General features: G+C 40.7%; 2 protein-coding genes across 3 annotated transcripts in view; one reads left to right on the plus strand and one right to left on the minus strand.

Annotated features, from left to right (window-relative positions):
• The window catches only part of EIF5B (eukaryotic translation initiation factor 5B), a 99,255-nt gene extending 98,128 nt beyond the window's left edge, over positions 1 to 1,127 (minus strand). For both annotated transcript variants that reach the window (XM_041756215.1, XM_041756214.1), the window contains exon 1: positions 942 to 1,127. In XM_041756215.1, coding sequence (XP_041612149.1) covers positions 942 to 976 — 35 coding nt within the window. In that variant the 5' untranslated portion in view covers positions 977 to 1,127. The remainder of the gene's footprint in view (positions 1 to 941) is intronic.
• Positions 1,128 to 2,072: 945 nt separating this feature from the next.
• Positions 2,073 to 14,873, plus strand: TXNDC9 (thioredoxin domain containing 9). The gene is made up of 5 exons (XM_041756216.1): positions 2,073 to 2,226; positions 4,717 to 4,935; positions 7,822 to 7,940; positions 11,585 to 11,839; positions 14,272 to 14,873. Exons 2-5 carry the CDS (start codon positions 4,747 to 4,749, stop codon positions 14,387 to 14,389), a joined length of 681 nt encoding a protein of 226 aa, XP_041612150.1. The 5' UTR covers positions 2,073 to 2,226; positions 4,717 to 4,746; the 3' UTR covers positions 14,390 to 14,873.
• Positions 14,874 to 16,231: the final 1,358 nt, after the last annotated feature.

A 16,231-nucleotide genomic window follows, 5' to 3' on the forward strand; every position in this document is an offset into this window, starting at 1 on the left:
CTTAGTATCCGAACTAAATTTGGTCAGTGGTATAAAAGGTGAAACATAACAGACGTTCACACCCCACACCCCCCAGCTAGTAAACTCTGAGTAAGAGTCAAAGAATTCAATCGAATGCGACACGCAGAAATGTTGCAAAAGTCTCGGGGTACGTAACTCTCCATACACCCTTACACTCCCTCCCCCCACCCCCCCAAAAAAAAGCCTTTTAACTGGTTAGAAAGGAGAGACCCCGGTTGGTTGGTTTTGTCTCCTCCTCCTTCCTTAGGGGGAGGTGCTAAAGAGCAAAGAAATCACCAAAAGACAGGCCGGAAGAAGGAAAGCGAAAAGCATGGAGTCTGGACAACTAGACGTTAAGTAACTGAGAACTAAAACCAAATGATAGGAAGTTAAGAGGGAGCTGCCTGTGAAACACCTCCCTGTAACCCCAACTCACCTGAGCGGCTCAGACTTTACCGACCTGGCTGAAGGCACACTCACACTCCAACTCGCCTCTCCTCAAGTATTCGCCGGTACAAAGGCACGGAAAGAACTCTTCCTGACCCTCGCCAGTCGCAGCGCCGCAAACACAACTCTGAGGCTGGCCGCGGCCACGCTGGCCGGGCAGTCCCTGGGCCAGCGAGGCCACCGGAGCCCCTCCCCGCGGGGCAGGGGACCCCCCAGACCACCGCCCCGCCCCTGAGGTACCAGAGCCCTCCTTCCAGGCCGGACGAGGAGCAGCGACCGGACCGAGTCTCGACTGAGGAACCCGCCCGCCGCCGAGGCCCTCCGCGCCGGTCCGGAACTGCGGTCGTGGCCCCGTGCCGCCCGTTCGGGACCCAGGCCCGGGGCCCCGCGGCGCCGGGCGCGAGCCTCGCCCCCGGGCCGCCCCGCGCCGGCGGAACCCGCGCGAACCCCTGAGCTGCGCCGGACGCCGCCGTGCGGACCCAGTCACTGGCTACCTGTCTTCGCTCTTGTTTTTCTGCTTCTTCCCCATCGTGTGTCAGCGGCGCTCGCGGCCCCAGCCCCTCTATTCGGTCTCTCACAGACCCGCTGTCCCCCCGCCGACTTTGGTCTCTCCGCGGCTCGGCTCCCCTCGCGCTGCCGCCTCTCGCACCCGGCTCTCCACAGACCCGCGCACTGGGACAGGGCACATATGGTGTGAGCTCTCAGTGCGCAAGCGCATCGCCCCGCCGCCTCGGCGTGGGGACGCAGGGCGCGGCTCATCGAGAGCTGCGCTTCGGGTAGAGCGTCTCCGGCCGACCCGCCGCCAGGCGGGACCCGAGCGCCCCCTTTCCGCAAGCGTCCGCCGCGCGCGGGTTACAGCTGCGTCTCCCGGTTCTAGAACTCGGAGACAATGAGGCTGAAAGCTCCAGCTCAGCGGCGGAACGCAGGCTTGGAGTTTGGAGCTCTGTTCGGAAGTCGGCCTTGCGCTTCGCTTCCACCTCTCTATCTTCGTATTCTCAACCGCACGCGGGTTGCTAAAGAACCACTCTAGGTCATATATGGAGGACACATTGGGCCTCTTGATAACGTCCATGAATTATCAAGTCTGTTCGGTCACTAAAAAATAATGACCGCGAACGAAACAAGGACACACCATTAGTTCCCCGAACTAGATCTTAGTCTTAACGCTCAAGGCGACAGCAGTATCTAAGAATTTGTTAGGGAAGTCAAAAGGGAACCTACTAGGATAGTAAACCCGTTCAGTGTCTGGATCTGGACGGTGTTAACTATGTAAACACTAACCATGCTGTGTAAGTTATACCTCAACTTAAAAAAAAAAAAAAAAAAAGTTCATTAAACACAAAGGAAGTGAAGTTGGAATGTCACTCCGGAGCAAGATCGTAGCCATCCCGTTTCTGATGTAACATGACGTGTCCTGAGGCTCCGAGCCTAAGTCCGACGCGGCCAGGCTGAGCACTGACGAACTACAACCTCCAGCATACTTTGCTCCCCGGCGCGTGGGCGGCTTACCTAGAGCCAGGCTAAAAGTCCGAAACCTCCGGGGGGGGGGGGGGGGGGGAGCTGCGCACGCGCAGAGGCGCTCCCCGCACGCACGCCCTCCTCCCCCGCCCCACTTCCTCGGGCGTCTCAGGTTGTATCGCGTGAGGGCCGCAGCCAAAGGGGAGGCGGAAGTGACGGCCGGTTCGCAGTCACGGGCAGCTGCTGCGAGGGTGAAGCCAGACTGGACTGCCTTCCTGGAGCGGCTGGTTCCTCACTTCTCCGGTGTCACCGAGAGCTCAGGTGAGGCAGAGGATGGTGTTAAAAAAACCGGCCACCGCCCCCCCGTGCTGAGGGACACTTCGCCACTCAACATCCGGCCCGGGCGGGGGAGGGGCGCGGCCCAGACGTCGGTGTCGGTGAGGCGGAGGCGGCTTCGGCGCATGCGCCGCGGGAGGTGTTGAAGTCCGGGCCACCTGCCTCAAGCCTTCGGCTGTCCCTGGGGCTCTGGGAGTGGCGGGGAAGCCTCAGGGAGGGCTCCTCGGGTGCAGTGAAGGTTGTTTGGACGGGTGCGTGTAAGGGAGGCAAGGAAACGGTTAGGTGATTTGAAGACAAGGCCCTTCCGACCGTTCCTGATGAACTGTAAAAGAATCGGGTTTGTGGTTTGAAGGATGAAAAGTTATCAGGATCGCTACCCCATCTCCCTTCCCTTTTGTGAATGTGGTGACCACCGTCACCTGTCCCCAGAACAGCCCGTGTTACTGGCTTCTGTCCCCAGTTATCCCAGAATTAAAGTCTGAGTTCAGTCTCCTAAAACTTAAGGGATAAGCATCCGCTGTAGCTTCAGTAAGAACAGGTTCTGACATAATAACTCAGTGTTTCGATAACCAATTTTCTGCCTCATCCGGCCCCAGCCCTAAGGGAAACAATCGTACTGACGTTTTTCTTTGGAGGTAGGAAGTGTGAGATTATTTTTACCATATTTGAAATACAATTCCTTAAAAATACATAGCATTTATGAGGAGCTTACAGTTTATTTATTTATTTTTTAATTTTATTTATTCATGAGAGAGAGAGAGAGGCAGAGGGAGAAGCAGGCTCCATGCAGGGAGCCCGACTTGGGACTCGATCCAGGGTCTCCAGGATCAGGCCTTGGACTGAAGGCGGCGCTAAACCGCTAAGCCACGCAGGCTGCCCAGTTTGGTTTTTTTTTAAGTCAGATACTTTTGAAACTTAAGGATAATTTGAACAAAAAGTAGGCACATCTTCATTCAAAAGTATTTTTTGAGCACCAGCTGTGTTCCAAGCATTGCTAGCTCTGGGGATACAAAAATGAAATCAATTGTGCTTTTCATCTGCTTTTCCTGCGAAGAAAAAAGAATCAGAAGTGAAGTTTGCAAGACTACTGCTTTTGATTTCAACAGTTGTAGAGAGTTTGTGTGGGCCAGGCTATATGTCAGTAACTTGGTCAGTGAGTTCACGGTTTATTAAGATTTTCTTCAGTAGTATTTGCAATTGTGTCATAGTTGAGATGCAACAGCTTCCTGCTTTCATAAGCAAGTTATAAATTATATTTCTGTAGTAATAACCCATGGGTACACATAAAATTTCCATCTGTTGATGACAGAAAATATTACATCTTATAGAATGTGTAATTAAGATAGAATTTCCTTTCCTATCTGAATTAGATTGTTTTTAAACTCCTACCTTACATAAAGGAGTGTTGGAAAAATAAGTATTTTTAACACTTGGAGTGATCCTGTTTCACATCAAAGTTAAGAACACTGTCAGTAGATCCGTACCAGTATTGATCTTTTGTTAGGGCATAGGAGAAAAGCCGTGAAACTAAAGTTTGGGGAACACCAGGTGTAAATTGTTCTTTACCTAATTTGTACATAAATTGTGATGCAGTTTCTCAGAGGTTAAATGAAAATCATTTAGGTAGAGACCTTGAAAAATACGTTGTTGGCTCAACTCTGTTCTATACTGAAGCAAAGTTTGTTTTGTAGATGTATATGTAAAACCTCACTGCACTTAAACTTTACCGCATCATTATTCAGTCGTTCCTGCTTTATTTCTCTTCTGGTTTAAACAAAGAAGCACTATCAATTTATGTCACTAGGTAGAACTCCAACTACTCATTACTCTCTGGTCTTAAAGACTTGTTTTTTGCTTTGTTGTAGTGAAGCACAAACTAAATCAGAAGCACCTAAACTTTGTTCTAAGTAATATTTGAGTGGTGTGACTATAACCTATTGAAAATTCAATTTTAAAAGATTTCAATAAGGGATGTCTTGGTGGGTTAGTCAGTTAAAATGTCCAACTCTTGATTTCAGCCCAGGTTTATGATCCCAGGATTGTGAGACAGAGCCCTGAGTCGGGCTCTCACCGAACACACAGTCTGCTTAATATTCTCCCTCTCTGCCTTCCCCTCCCTTCCCCTCTCTCCCTCAATCAATCAATCAATCAAAACATTTAAGTAAAAAAAATTTTTTTTTTAAAGATTTTATTTATTTATTAGAGACAGAGAGGCAGAGGGTAGAAGCAGGCTCCATGCAGGGAGCCCGACGTGGGACTCGATCCCCGGTCTCTAGGATCACGCGTGGGCTGAAGGAGGCACCAAACCGCTAAGCCACCAGGGCTGCCTTAAGTAAAAATTCTTAAGCGTAACACAAAATGTTTGGTTGTCAGAACTCTTTGTGGAGTGCAAATTATACACTTGCTAGAATTTTTTAAAATGAGAGAAGAAACTTTATCTTTTTTCCCCCCCAACTTTGCACACTTTCTTCCTAGCACCAAGGCTGAACTGTACCATTTAGAAGAATGGAAGCTAATGCATCTGTTGACATGTTTTCAAAAGTCCTGGAAAACCAATTGCTTCAGACCACCAAACTAGTAGAAGAACATTTGGATTCTGAAATTCAGAAACTGGATCAGATGGACGAGGATGAATTGGAACGCCTCAAAGAAAAGAGACTTGAGACGTTAAGGAAAGCTCAACAGCAGAAACAAGTAACCTCTCTGCCCTGCTTTCTGAAATTACTTTAACAGTATGCTCCTAACAACTTATATATACATGTGCTGAAGTACTTTTATATTTCAGTCCTTATTTCTAGAGTTGTTTTCATTTTTTGCTTCAGAGTACTATCACTGTTAAAAATTTGCTGGGAAAAAATTAGTTTTAAAGCGCATTAAAAATTAGTTTGTTCAGTATGTTAATCTACAGTCGAGTAAAAGAAACATGCACCCAAGATCGTGTTTTGAGCTCAGATTGGTTGTTGAGGAGAGAGTGGCCTAGGTAGAGCATAGGAAGCACTGTCAGTGGTTTTCCTTTTAGGTGATTAATTGTAAAGCCAGTTATAATTTAGCTGTACTCATTGTAAGTGAGGCGAGAGCTGTAAGGCCATTGACATGGTAGAAATTATTTCAGGCATTTCCATTGTAACATTTACATGGCTTATTTGTTCAAAAGAATGCATGCTGGGTCACCAAAGAAGGGTGGCCACAACTCTATTCTTGTTGGTCTCTTGTTGGAGTATGAGTGTGGAAAAGACTCTAATCAAAACATTGGGTTAAATTCTGTTTTTGATTTAAAAATGTTTGCATTGCTTTATGTTACACTGTAATAGATTATTATCAGTTCTTATTCCTCTTCAGTTGGCTGTGAATAAAAAAAACTTTCTAACTTTTCTAAAGAAACAGGGAGTTTTGTTTGTGCTCCCTGTAGCATCTGTTTGATTATGTTTATACTTGGTATTTATAAGAATTGCTAAAAGGAAAGAATCGTCTATAGTGTGCCTGAGTTTCTATTTTTATATCTTGAGTTTTCTAGAATAGGGGTTGTGTGTGTGTCTATATATGGTTTTGAAGCCAGGAGACTTTTTTTAATATAATGCTAATAATTACCTAAGGTAATGTATGATGAGATTCTGCTAAAACTCCTATTTCATGATCACAGTTAAGTAACACTACTTAATAGGCCTGTGCCAATCAATATTCCTCAGTCAACCAAGCACCCTCTTACTGTTATGGCACCTTGTGACATAGGACTTAGGTAGTGAGCAGAAGGACAGGTGAGATAAAGGAAGAGCCCATCCAAAAGCTTGGGGTATAGCCACTAAGTGAGAGCTAGATGCTCAGCTGCCAGCCCTTGGGTAGGTTCAGCCTGCACTGTGATCTCTGCTCATCCTGCTAAATTCCATTCGGCAGATGCCCTGTGGAGCATGACCTCTTTAAAAGAGTACAGGGGTGTGCTGAGTGTCTTGGGAAAGATGCCCTGTGTTGGAGGTTCAGAGTAGGCTTGCCTCCGAGGGAACTTTGAAAGGTTCAAGTTTTCCACCTGTTGGTTAAACATATGAGAATTAATAAAAAGAGCTTTTTAGAAAAACACTTTTTTTTTTTTTAAGGGCAATGTTATCGGTAAGTCAAGAAAAGTTATGAAATGTTACATGCCATTAACGAATTGTATTTGAGAGTTTAAATTGTTTATAAAAGCTTGACCAAAGAAATGTCACATAAGGAGAAAACACCAGGACTTCCTGTGAGCATCAGCTTAGCATAAGTCAGTGTGAAATGGATTCCAAAATTCTTAATACAGCCTGTATTAGCTTAAGTCCAGAGGAAGAAAGGAGATGGCACTCCTGCCACCTTCTTGGTGGACCACTTCTGGAGGGCTGCCTATAGACTTCTGCCACCTTTTAAAGGGAAAGGGGGAAATTAGTTCAGAGGAGGATAATCAATAAGAGTAAGAGATGTTAAAAAAAAAAAAAAAAGAGAGTAAGAGATGTAGCAATCATTTCATACGAGAAACAGCCAAAAGAAAATGGAGAGGTAGAAAAGAAAGGACATAGGTGAGACAGGATGTCTGAAGGGCTAACATATGAAAGACATTAGAACTTTTCTCTCTAATCTTAGGTCCAAGCTGGCATCCACAGACCAAAGTTACAGATATATTGCAGTTCAGTGTGAGAAGACCCTTCAAAAAATGAGAGAGTATACATGCAACTGGTTTTGAAGCACCTGTGCCAGACACTGTTAGAGATATTTTCATGTAGAGTCTTACTTTCACAACTCAGTGAGATAGTTGCTTTGTAATCTCCACTTTACAAATGAGGAAATGGAGACTCAAAAGACTATTAAAATTCTTAGCCTAATAAGTGGTAAAATAATTACTCAAACCCATGCTTTCTACCTGCAAGCCCAATGCTCTTTTTATTAAAACCAGCTGCCTAAAAAAAAGGAAGCAAGCTTCCAATTGAGATGATGAACCTTTCCAGTAGCAGGAAGCTTGAGAAGCAAAGGTCTGTCAGGCATGGTTGATACATTGGGTTGAGAAGTTGCGTTAGATGACTCATGGGATCTGTATTGTTTCTGGACATCACGTGAGAAGACAATATTTTCTTCCTATGATACTATCCCATTGGTGGCCAGAATAGAAGTGGTTCCTACTGCTCTGAGCAAACAGGGCTTTTGAGCTGCAAAGCTGCAGTAACCAACCCTCCTTCTCCCCTACAAAGACCAAGTAGCTTTATCTGATGAGCATAATTTTTCAAAGCTTTGCAGTAACTTAGACCTAATGCTTCTGACTTTAGTTGAGTGCAGAGAAATTAAATGGATATTTATATTTTAAGTCTCTTGAATCTAAATTTTTAAAGTTCTAAGAAAACATGTATGAAGTTACCATGGATTGTCTTAAACACAAACCATGCTGAGAGATTAGTCCCTGTTCAGAGACTGTTTGCACTTGACAGTAGAGGCATAGGAGAGTAAATAAGAGGAATTGATTTCTCTACAAGATAAAATCAACTTCATTACAGGACATTATAGTGATTTAGACACAAAATGTAAAGTACTGAAAAATATGTCAAGTATGTAATATTTCCCTTTTCTCCAAATTAGGAATGGCTTTCAAAAGGACATGGGGAATACAGAGAAATCCCTAGTGAGAGAGACTTTTTTCAAGAAGTCAAGGAGAGTAAAAAAGTGGTTTGCCATTTCTACAGAGACTCCACATTCAGGTAACTTTGTTTCCACCAGTGAGTTGTTTAAAATGATGAGGTCTTTGAGTAGAAATACACTAATATAATAGAAAATTTTCAGAAATTAGAGGAACTACTTTTTAAGTTGTTTCTTGGTACTTCTGTAAAAGTCTGTTAAACAGTTGCTATGTTGAAGATTAACTTAAAACCCATTACACTCTTCCTCAGCATGCAGCTCATGGGGAGACAGTAGTTTGGCCAAGCCTTTCATTAGAAGCATCGTTGGGAGTGCCAGACTTGGCTTGAAGGAGAGGAAAGTGATTTCTTTTGGATAGCCCAGATCTACAAGCCTCTCTATGGAGGCAGAGCCCTTGTAAAATGAAAATACCCCTAGAAAGGGTTATATCTTAACCCTTTCTTTCTTTTAACTCTCAAATTTGATTAGTTGCCAACTTTGAAAAATTGAGAGATACAATTTTTTTTTTTTAAAAATCCAGATTTCAGATTTTTTAAAAAATCGAATAACTTAATAGGAGGCCTAGAATTCAGTAGGAAAGCAGTTTGCTGATACTGAATAGTAGCTGCCTCCCTAGACAGACACATACTCCAGTGTAGAGTCTCCATCCATTCACTGTTGTCTCCACCCTGCCCTCTCCTCCCATTTCCATAACCTGCTCAGCCTTTGTCTTTAACTCACCATCCAGTAACATGGTTACTAATTAACATCTTTCAAGGATTGCCTGCCTGAGATTTACTGATTAAGGTAATATAAATGAAAGAAGAAAAAGCAATTAAAAAAAATTTTTTTTAAATGAAAGAAAATGTTGAGATGGTGAAATCCCTGTAAAGGAAGGTATGGGAATGGATTAGGAAAGAAAAGGGTAGGGGCAGCCTGGGTGGCTCAGCGGTTTAGCGCCGTCGTCAGTCCAGGGCCTGATCCTGGAGACCTAGGATCGAGTCCCACGTCAGGGTCCCTGCATGGAGCCTGCTTCTCCCTCTGCCTCTCTCTCCCCCTCTCTCTCTCTCAAGAATAAATAAATCTTTAAAAGGGAAGAAAAGGGTATCAGAGAAAGCCTCTGTCACTGTGGTACTCTATCCTCTCCTATTGGCACACATTTCTCAAGTTGCCAACCTCTGACATACATGGTGAGGTGATATGTTAATATTAATCTCTAAGATTGATACCATTTGATGTTTATTAGATGTTTTTGACCACTAGATTGTTTTGTGACAGCAGAGAGTTTGCCTGTATCATGGTTCACCATGCTCCCAGGAGCAGCAATGGCTGACACATAGTAGGTGCTCAGTAAATATATTTGATGGATGTATAAACAGTGCAAAACAGTACAACCCCAGGAATACTTACCTTCAAGCAAAAATGAAAACTCAAGAGGTACCTGGCTGGCTCAGCCAGTAGAACATCTGACTCTTGAGCCCCTTGTTGGGTATAGAGATTGCTTAAAAAATAGAAAAAAGGAAAACAAAAAAATCATTAGAAAATTTCATATAGAAGTCTAATACAGATTTCAGAATTCTTGGTATATAGTAGACTGTATATTCCGTGTATAAAACCCTGGAACAGGGCAACCCCGGGTGGATCAGCGGTTTAGCACCGCCTTTAGCCCAGGGTGTGATCCTGGAGACCTGGGATCAAGGCCCACGTTGGGCTCCCTGCATGGAGCCTGCTTCTCCCTCTGCCTGTGTCTCTGCCTCTCTCTCTCTCTCTCTGTGTCTCTCATGACTGAATAAATAAATAATTACATCTTTTAATTATTGTGGTGGGGAGAGGATGATCCTGGGAACTGGGGAATTTCTCCCCCTTGAGAATCCAACCATCAAACACCTTCCAACAGAAAACACAGACATAGAATACCATTTCCATCAACTCCTGAAGTCACAGGTATATTGCAAAGGGAGGAAGTTATCCAGCAATGAGCCTGCAGCCTAAAGTGAACTGACAACCTGCTCTCCCCTGCCTACTTGATTTCCATCTCTCTATATTTTGGCCTTGAAGGTTGTTTGCACATGTTATTATTAATTATTTTTTCTTCATAAGCCTTAAAGTATCCAAAGTAAGTAAACTTTATTATACTCTATTTGATAATTTCTTGGCAAATGAAAGTACAGACAATTAAAAAAAAATCTTTAAAAAAAAAAAACAAAAAAACCCTGGAACATTCATAATGTCCCTTTGAGGTAGTTATAATTCCAGTGCTTCATGTATGGATGGTCGACCAAGACTTGGAGAGATTAGGTGTCTCACCTAATGTCATTCATCTAGTAAATGATAGAAGAGGATTCAAAACCAGAATTTAAGCCTAAGCTGTTTTAACTACACCGCGACTGCTGCTTCTGGGTTTTAAAAAAGTGGATTAATTAACAAATGGTACAATCATAGATTCACTTAAAATAGGTTGTATGCAACTCCATTGAAACATGGAGTTGATTTATCTACTGGTTTTTGAGAACATATTTCTCTCATAATGGCTCATTTATCATTTGTTTTAGCTTCATTCAGGAACCATTTGTTAATTTGTTCTCTTGTACCATTCATTTTCTCTTGTACCAGCGATTCAGTGCCTGCCTTCAGCCCAGGGCGTGATCCTGGAGTCCCAGGATCAAGTCCCACATCTGACTCCCTATGGGGAGCCTGCTTCTCCCTCTGCATGTGTCTCTGCCTCTCTCTCTCTCTCTCTCTCTCTCTCTCTCTCTCACTCTCACTCTCTGTGTGTCTCTCATGAATAAACAAATAAAATTTAAAAAATAAATAAATAAAAGCTGACTTTAATGAACACTGTGATGAAGAACTGCTCAAAAAGATTATTACAGTAGTCGGTTTCAGGAACACTAAAGGATCAACCAGTTTAAAGTACATTTTAACTTACAGAAAATGCTATTTCCATATTTCTTTTCAATAGAAAGTGACAATGTACTACTGGTATTTTTCATTTCTTCAGAACCATATGAGCATATTTATAATCCTTATCCTTATGCTTCTTAATGATAGTTGCACAGTTAGAAGAGTTCCTTGGTGACGTCCTTTGGTCTGACTTCCAAATATGGTATTGTGTATACATTTCTAATTCTGAAAAGTCACTTCTGAGTTCTATCAAGTCAGATTGGTCACCCTTCAAGCTCTGTGTATGAGACACCAGAAAACATACATAAGAGAAATGATAGTTTTCTTTTTTTTTTTTTTTTAAGATTTTGTTTATTTATTCATGAGACCCAGAGAGAGAGAGAGAGAGAGAGAGGCAGAGACATAGGCAGAGGGAGAAACAGGCTCCACACAGGGAGCCTGATGTGGGACTCGATCCCAGGTCTCCAGGATCACTCCCTGGGCTGAAGGTGGTGCTAAACCACTGAGCCACCTGGGCTGCCCAGTTTTTTTTGTTCTTACCATGAACATGACAACTTCATGAACTACTTAGGACCGAAAGCATATATTTAGTATAAGTATCATGAGGCACAACTGACTTTCTAGAATATTGGATTATTTTCCTGCCTCTTATAATCAGTTTAGCTAACCTGTGAAATGAAATGAGGTCATCCAATGCAAGCATGGGTTGGCTGCCAAATTATGAGACTCAAACAGAAAATTAGATGTATCTTTAGGATACTTATTTTTAAAATGAAAAATCTGTTCTTTTAGCTTTTGATTCTCTATATGCTGTTATTTACAGGTGTAAAATATTAGACCGACATTTGGTGATACTGTCTAAGAAACATCTTGAGACCAAATTTCTGAAGCTGAATGTGGAAAAAGCACCTTTCCTTTGTGAGAGACTACGTATCAAAGTCATTCCCACACTAGCACTGGTAAAAGATGGAAAAACACAAGATTATGTTGTTGGATTTACTGACCTAGGAAATACAGATGACTTCACCACAGAAACTTTAGAATGGAGGCTGGGTTGTTCCGATATTCTCAATTACAGGTAATTTTTAGCAAAACAATTTGATTTTAATTCCATACTCAGTTGATATTTATAGAGAATTTTTTTATGTTAACATTCATTTTATGAAGCTAAGTAAGGTCTTCTGGCTGAGATGTAGAAAATGTTTCACAAATGAAAAGCATATTTCTTAAAGTGTACATTAAGCATGATCTTACAACAAAATCAGAGTTGCAGATAAAATTGAGTTTTGGAGTATACCTACCTATTATAAAAACTTTCATCCTAACAGATCCTATTGAATCTAATTTTCTAATAGTCTGGAAACCCAAAATGACACTTCAGAATTGACTCTTCCCTGATTTAGACCAGATTACTCAAATTGATAATGAGTTATCTTTGAACATCAGATTTTTTTAATGTAGGTATTCCTGTTTTGTAGAATCTAGTAAAATGTATAATCTCAATCATGTAATGAGCTTAAATTACTTATTGTGGAAACAGTCTCAATTTGAAAACAATCTAAAATCCAACTTCCATTTTTCATTCATCTCCTTGTCCACTTTGCCAGATAGTTTACCTGATCCCACAAATCAGAGCATATCATCTTGTCATCTGTGCCTGTTTTTGATTTATAGAATTAACAGATAAAATTATACAATTATTCTCTTGTCATAGCACCTTTCAGTAAGTAGAAAGTTCTCTCCTCTTTTCCCTGTCCCTTTTTCTCTGAATCTCCCCTATGTTGTAGAACTTGATTTCAGAGTTTTAGGTTTTACTTAATAACAAATAAAATATTAATATCTATTAAATGAATTTTGAAATAATTTTAAACTTTAAACAAGCTGGAAACTAGCACAAAGAATTCTCATATACCTATTGCCCATATGTCTCAGTTCTAAACATTTTACATTTGCTTTATCATTCTTTTCCTGAATACACGATTTTTTTTTAAACCATTTAAGTGGAGATGTATTATCCCTTTACTGCTAAATATCTCCTTGTGTATTTTCCAACAATAAGGGCTTTTTCTTATGTAACCATAGTAGAGTTGTTAAGATATCATAATATTATGTAATATTATATATTTCAAATTCTACCACTGTCCCAAATAATGTCCTACATACTAAAATGTTGCATGTAGTTACCATGTATTTTTAGTTTCCATTAACCTTGTCTTATTTTTCAGTACTTTGACATTTCTGAAGAGTACAAGCTAGTTATTTTGTAGAGTATCCTTCAATTTGGGTTTGTCTAATGTTTCAAGATTAGGTGTAGACCATGCATGTTCTCATGGGTATATAATAAAAGTTGTATTCTTCTCAGTATACCACAGCAAGAGGTATAGGGTGTTTTATTTCTGCTGATAACTGAGCCCTGGTTAACAAGTTATCTACCAAGCCACATGGTGATTTAAGAACAACTTTTCCATATCCCACATTAATTTACTTTTTCATTTATTTCTATTAGAATGGGCAGCGGCTTATCTTAGCCAATGGGTTGTAGTTAGTTACTAATACTTATTTTGAAACCTAAATTGCCCCAGATTTGGCCAGTGAGAGGCCCTCTCATGCAGACTTCAGTGTTCTTTTTACATGGCCCCATAGTTCTTTAAGCACTTTTTTTTTTAAGATTTTATTTATTTATTCATGAGAATACACAGAGGAGAGAGAGAGAGGCAGAGACACAGGCACAGGGAGAAGCAGGCGCCATTCAGGGAGCCCGACGAGTGGGACTCGATCCCAGTCTCTAGGATCAATCCCTGGGCTGAAGGCGGCTCTAAACGGCTGAGCCACCTGGGCTGCCCAAGCACTCTTTCTGATGCAGATAAGTGGTCTTAGACAAACTCTCCCTAGGATTGGCTATTTCTCCAAGGAACCAAGGTTCTTTTCTGTAGCAAATGGTATTTCAAAACCAGAATCTAGGTGCCAGGAATATTCCTAGATATTTTTAAAGAAGAAGTTGTCTCATTTATTTCTTAAGCATCATTGAAAATTTTTATACCAATTCCAGGTTAATGATAAAGAGTTCCATAAGTTTTATTGATGTTTGTCTAAACATTAAAAGATGTGAAACAGGATCATACCAGCCATAATAAGCTGTCAAAAATAGAGCATCATTTTCCTGTGTCATTCTTACAGTGAAAAGAATCTAATCCAAGTTGAACACATCCAAAACAGGTGGAAAAACTGTTTCATTTCTTTCTGTGCTTTTCAGTCGAAATTCAGTAGGTACATCCTATGAGATAGTCAGTGATTAATGATAAAAAGAAAACATTGATCTAAAACATTTAATAATACAAAATAAGGTTTAAAACTCTTAACCAGCAGTATAAATAATATATATAGATCTTCCTTGACACCAGGATTTTCTTTAAAATAGGTTAGTAAGAAAAGAGATTTTTGTGTAGGTTAGCATACCAACTGTACTAAATCATAAAGAATAAATGCTTTTCAAATTTGTTTTATTTTTAGTGGAAATTTAATGGAGCCACCATTTCAGAGCCAAAAGAAATTCGGAACAAACTTCACAAAGCTGGAAAAGAAAACTATCCGAGGGAAGAAATATGATTCAGACTCTGATGATGATTAGAAATTAGTTGTAATTCTTTGTAAATTGTCTTTTTATTTCTGCTTACTTCAGAATTGATGTGTTTTCTAAATCCCGTTGGTTTTGATACATTGGTCATTTGATGGTCATGTTCTAGGGTTTTGTACATTTTCATCACATTGAAAGACATCTTCAGTATTTTCTCTGTGGCACTCATGTTTAAGTTGAAGACAATTTCTGCATTCTTAAATTATCCAACAAGAGTCTGGATTCTCTATTTTTGAGATTGATTTTATCACAATATGATTCTTAAGTCTTTATACCATTCACAGTTGTGTTTTTAATCTACTACATTGGAAATAGGAATTCAACAGACTATTCCAGGACTAATTCTTAACACAGCACTATTTACTTTATACAACAGGTCAAACAACATTTACTGGTGTAACAGACTCACTTGTAAATGAATTATAAACACTCTTCTGGAATATATTTAACTATTAAAGAACTGCTTATTTATTCTGTAGGCTGTGTGTTGATGATGAATCAACTAATGGCAGCAGAAAGCTTTTTCGGGTTTTGAGCACATTGCCTTATTTAAAGGGTTCTGATTGCTTGTATTTTAAGACATGCATTTAAAAATAGGAAGGGGCAGCCGGATGGCTCAGTCAGTTAAATGTCCGACTCTTGATTTCAGCTCAGATCAGGAGCTCAGGCCCTTGGGATTGAGCCCTGCATCTGGCTCTGTGCTCAGTGGATGATCTACTTAAGATTCTCTCCCTCTGCAGCCCACCCCCCTTCATATGCACTCTTTAAAAAAAATAATAATAATAATTAAGCACAATTGGAATAGCAGCATGAGGAAATCTGCAGAGGAGCATCAGAGGCTATACAGTGCAGGGTAAATTAAATAGTCCAGTGAAGTCACTAAACAAGTAAGTGCTGGGGAGATGAGTCTCCAGAGCTGCTATATTATCTAAACTGTCCACTTTTCAGCAAAAACTTAAAAAATCTGTGGAGAAACAGTAAAGTGTGTCCCATAAACGAGATTTGAAAACAGTAAAAAGAAACTTTTAGTGGACCCGGATGTTGGAAGCAGAAAAAAAACCTTCAAAGCAGCTATCATATTTAAAAAAAAAAAAAAACTGAAAGAAACCATGCTTGGAAGTAAAGGTATAATATTTCATCAAATAGAGAACAAAGGGGCAGCCCAGGTGGCTCAGCGGTTTAGCGCCACCTTCAGCCCAGAGTGTGATCCTGGAGACTCAGGATCAAGTCCCACGTCAGGTTCCCTGCATGGAGCCTGCTCCCTCTGCCTGTAACTCTGCTTCTCTCTCTCTCTCTCTCTGTGTGTCTCATGAATAAATAAAATCTATTAAAAAAAATAAAAAGATCAAAGGATGTATTTTAGAAGAACTAAATAATGCAAATAATACAATCTGGAGAGTAGGAGAAAAGGAAATGAAAAATAGCTTCAGAGTAACATGAATCCTCAAATTCGTGTAAGGAAAGTACCTAGAGGAGAAGAGAAGCGGAAAAATTGTTAGAAGAAATAATGCTTAAAAATACCAGATTTTGGGGGGGAAATCTGAAAAGAGTAAGTTCTTACATAAAGTAGAATGGTCTACATTCACACACATGTCAGACTACAAATGTTGAAAGATCTTGAAAAAAAAATACCATCATGTACAAGAAAACCCCATTAACAACTGATTTATCAGGAGACTTGAAGGCAGTAGGATAACATGTAGAGTGCTGGAAAGGAAAAAACTATCAACCAAGAATTTTCTATCTAAAAAACTATCCTTCAGAAATGAAGGCGATGAGGATATGAAATTCCCACATTTTAAGAATTCCTAGGAAACCAATCTTAGAAGAAATACT

Source organism: Vulpes lagopus, chromosome 5, assembly GCF_018345385.1.
Source record: "Vulpes lagopus strain Blue_001 chromosome 5, ASM1834538v1, whole genome shotgun sequence".
NCBI lineage: Eukaryota > Metazoa > Chordata > Mammalia > Carnivora > Canidae > Vulpes > Vulpes lagopus.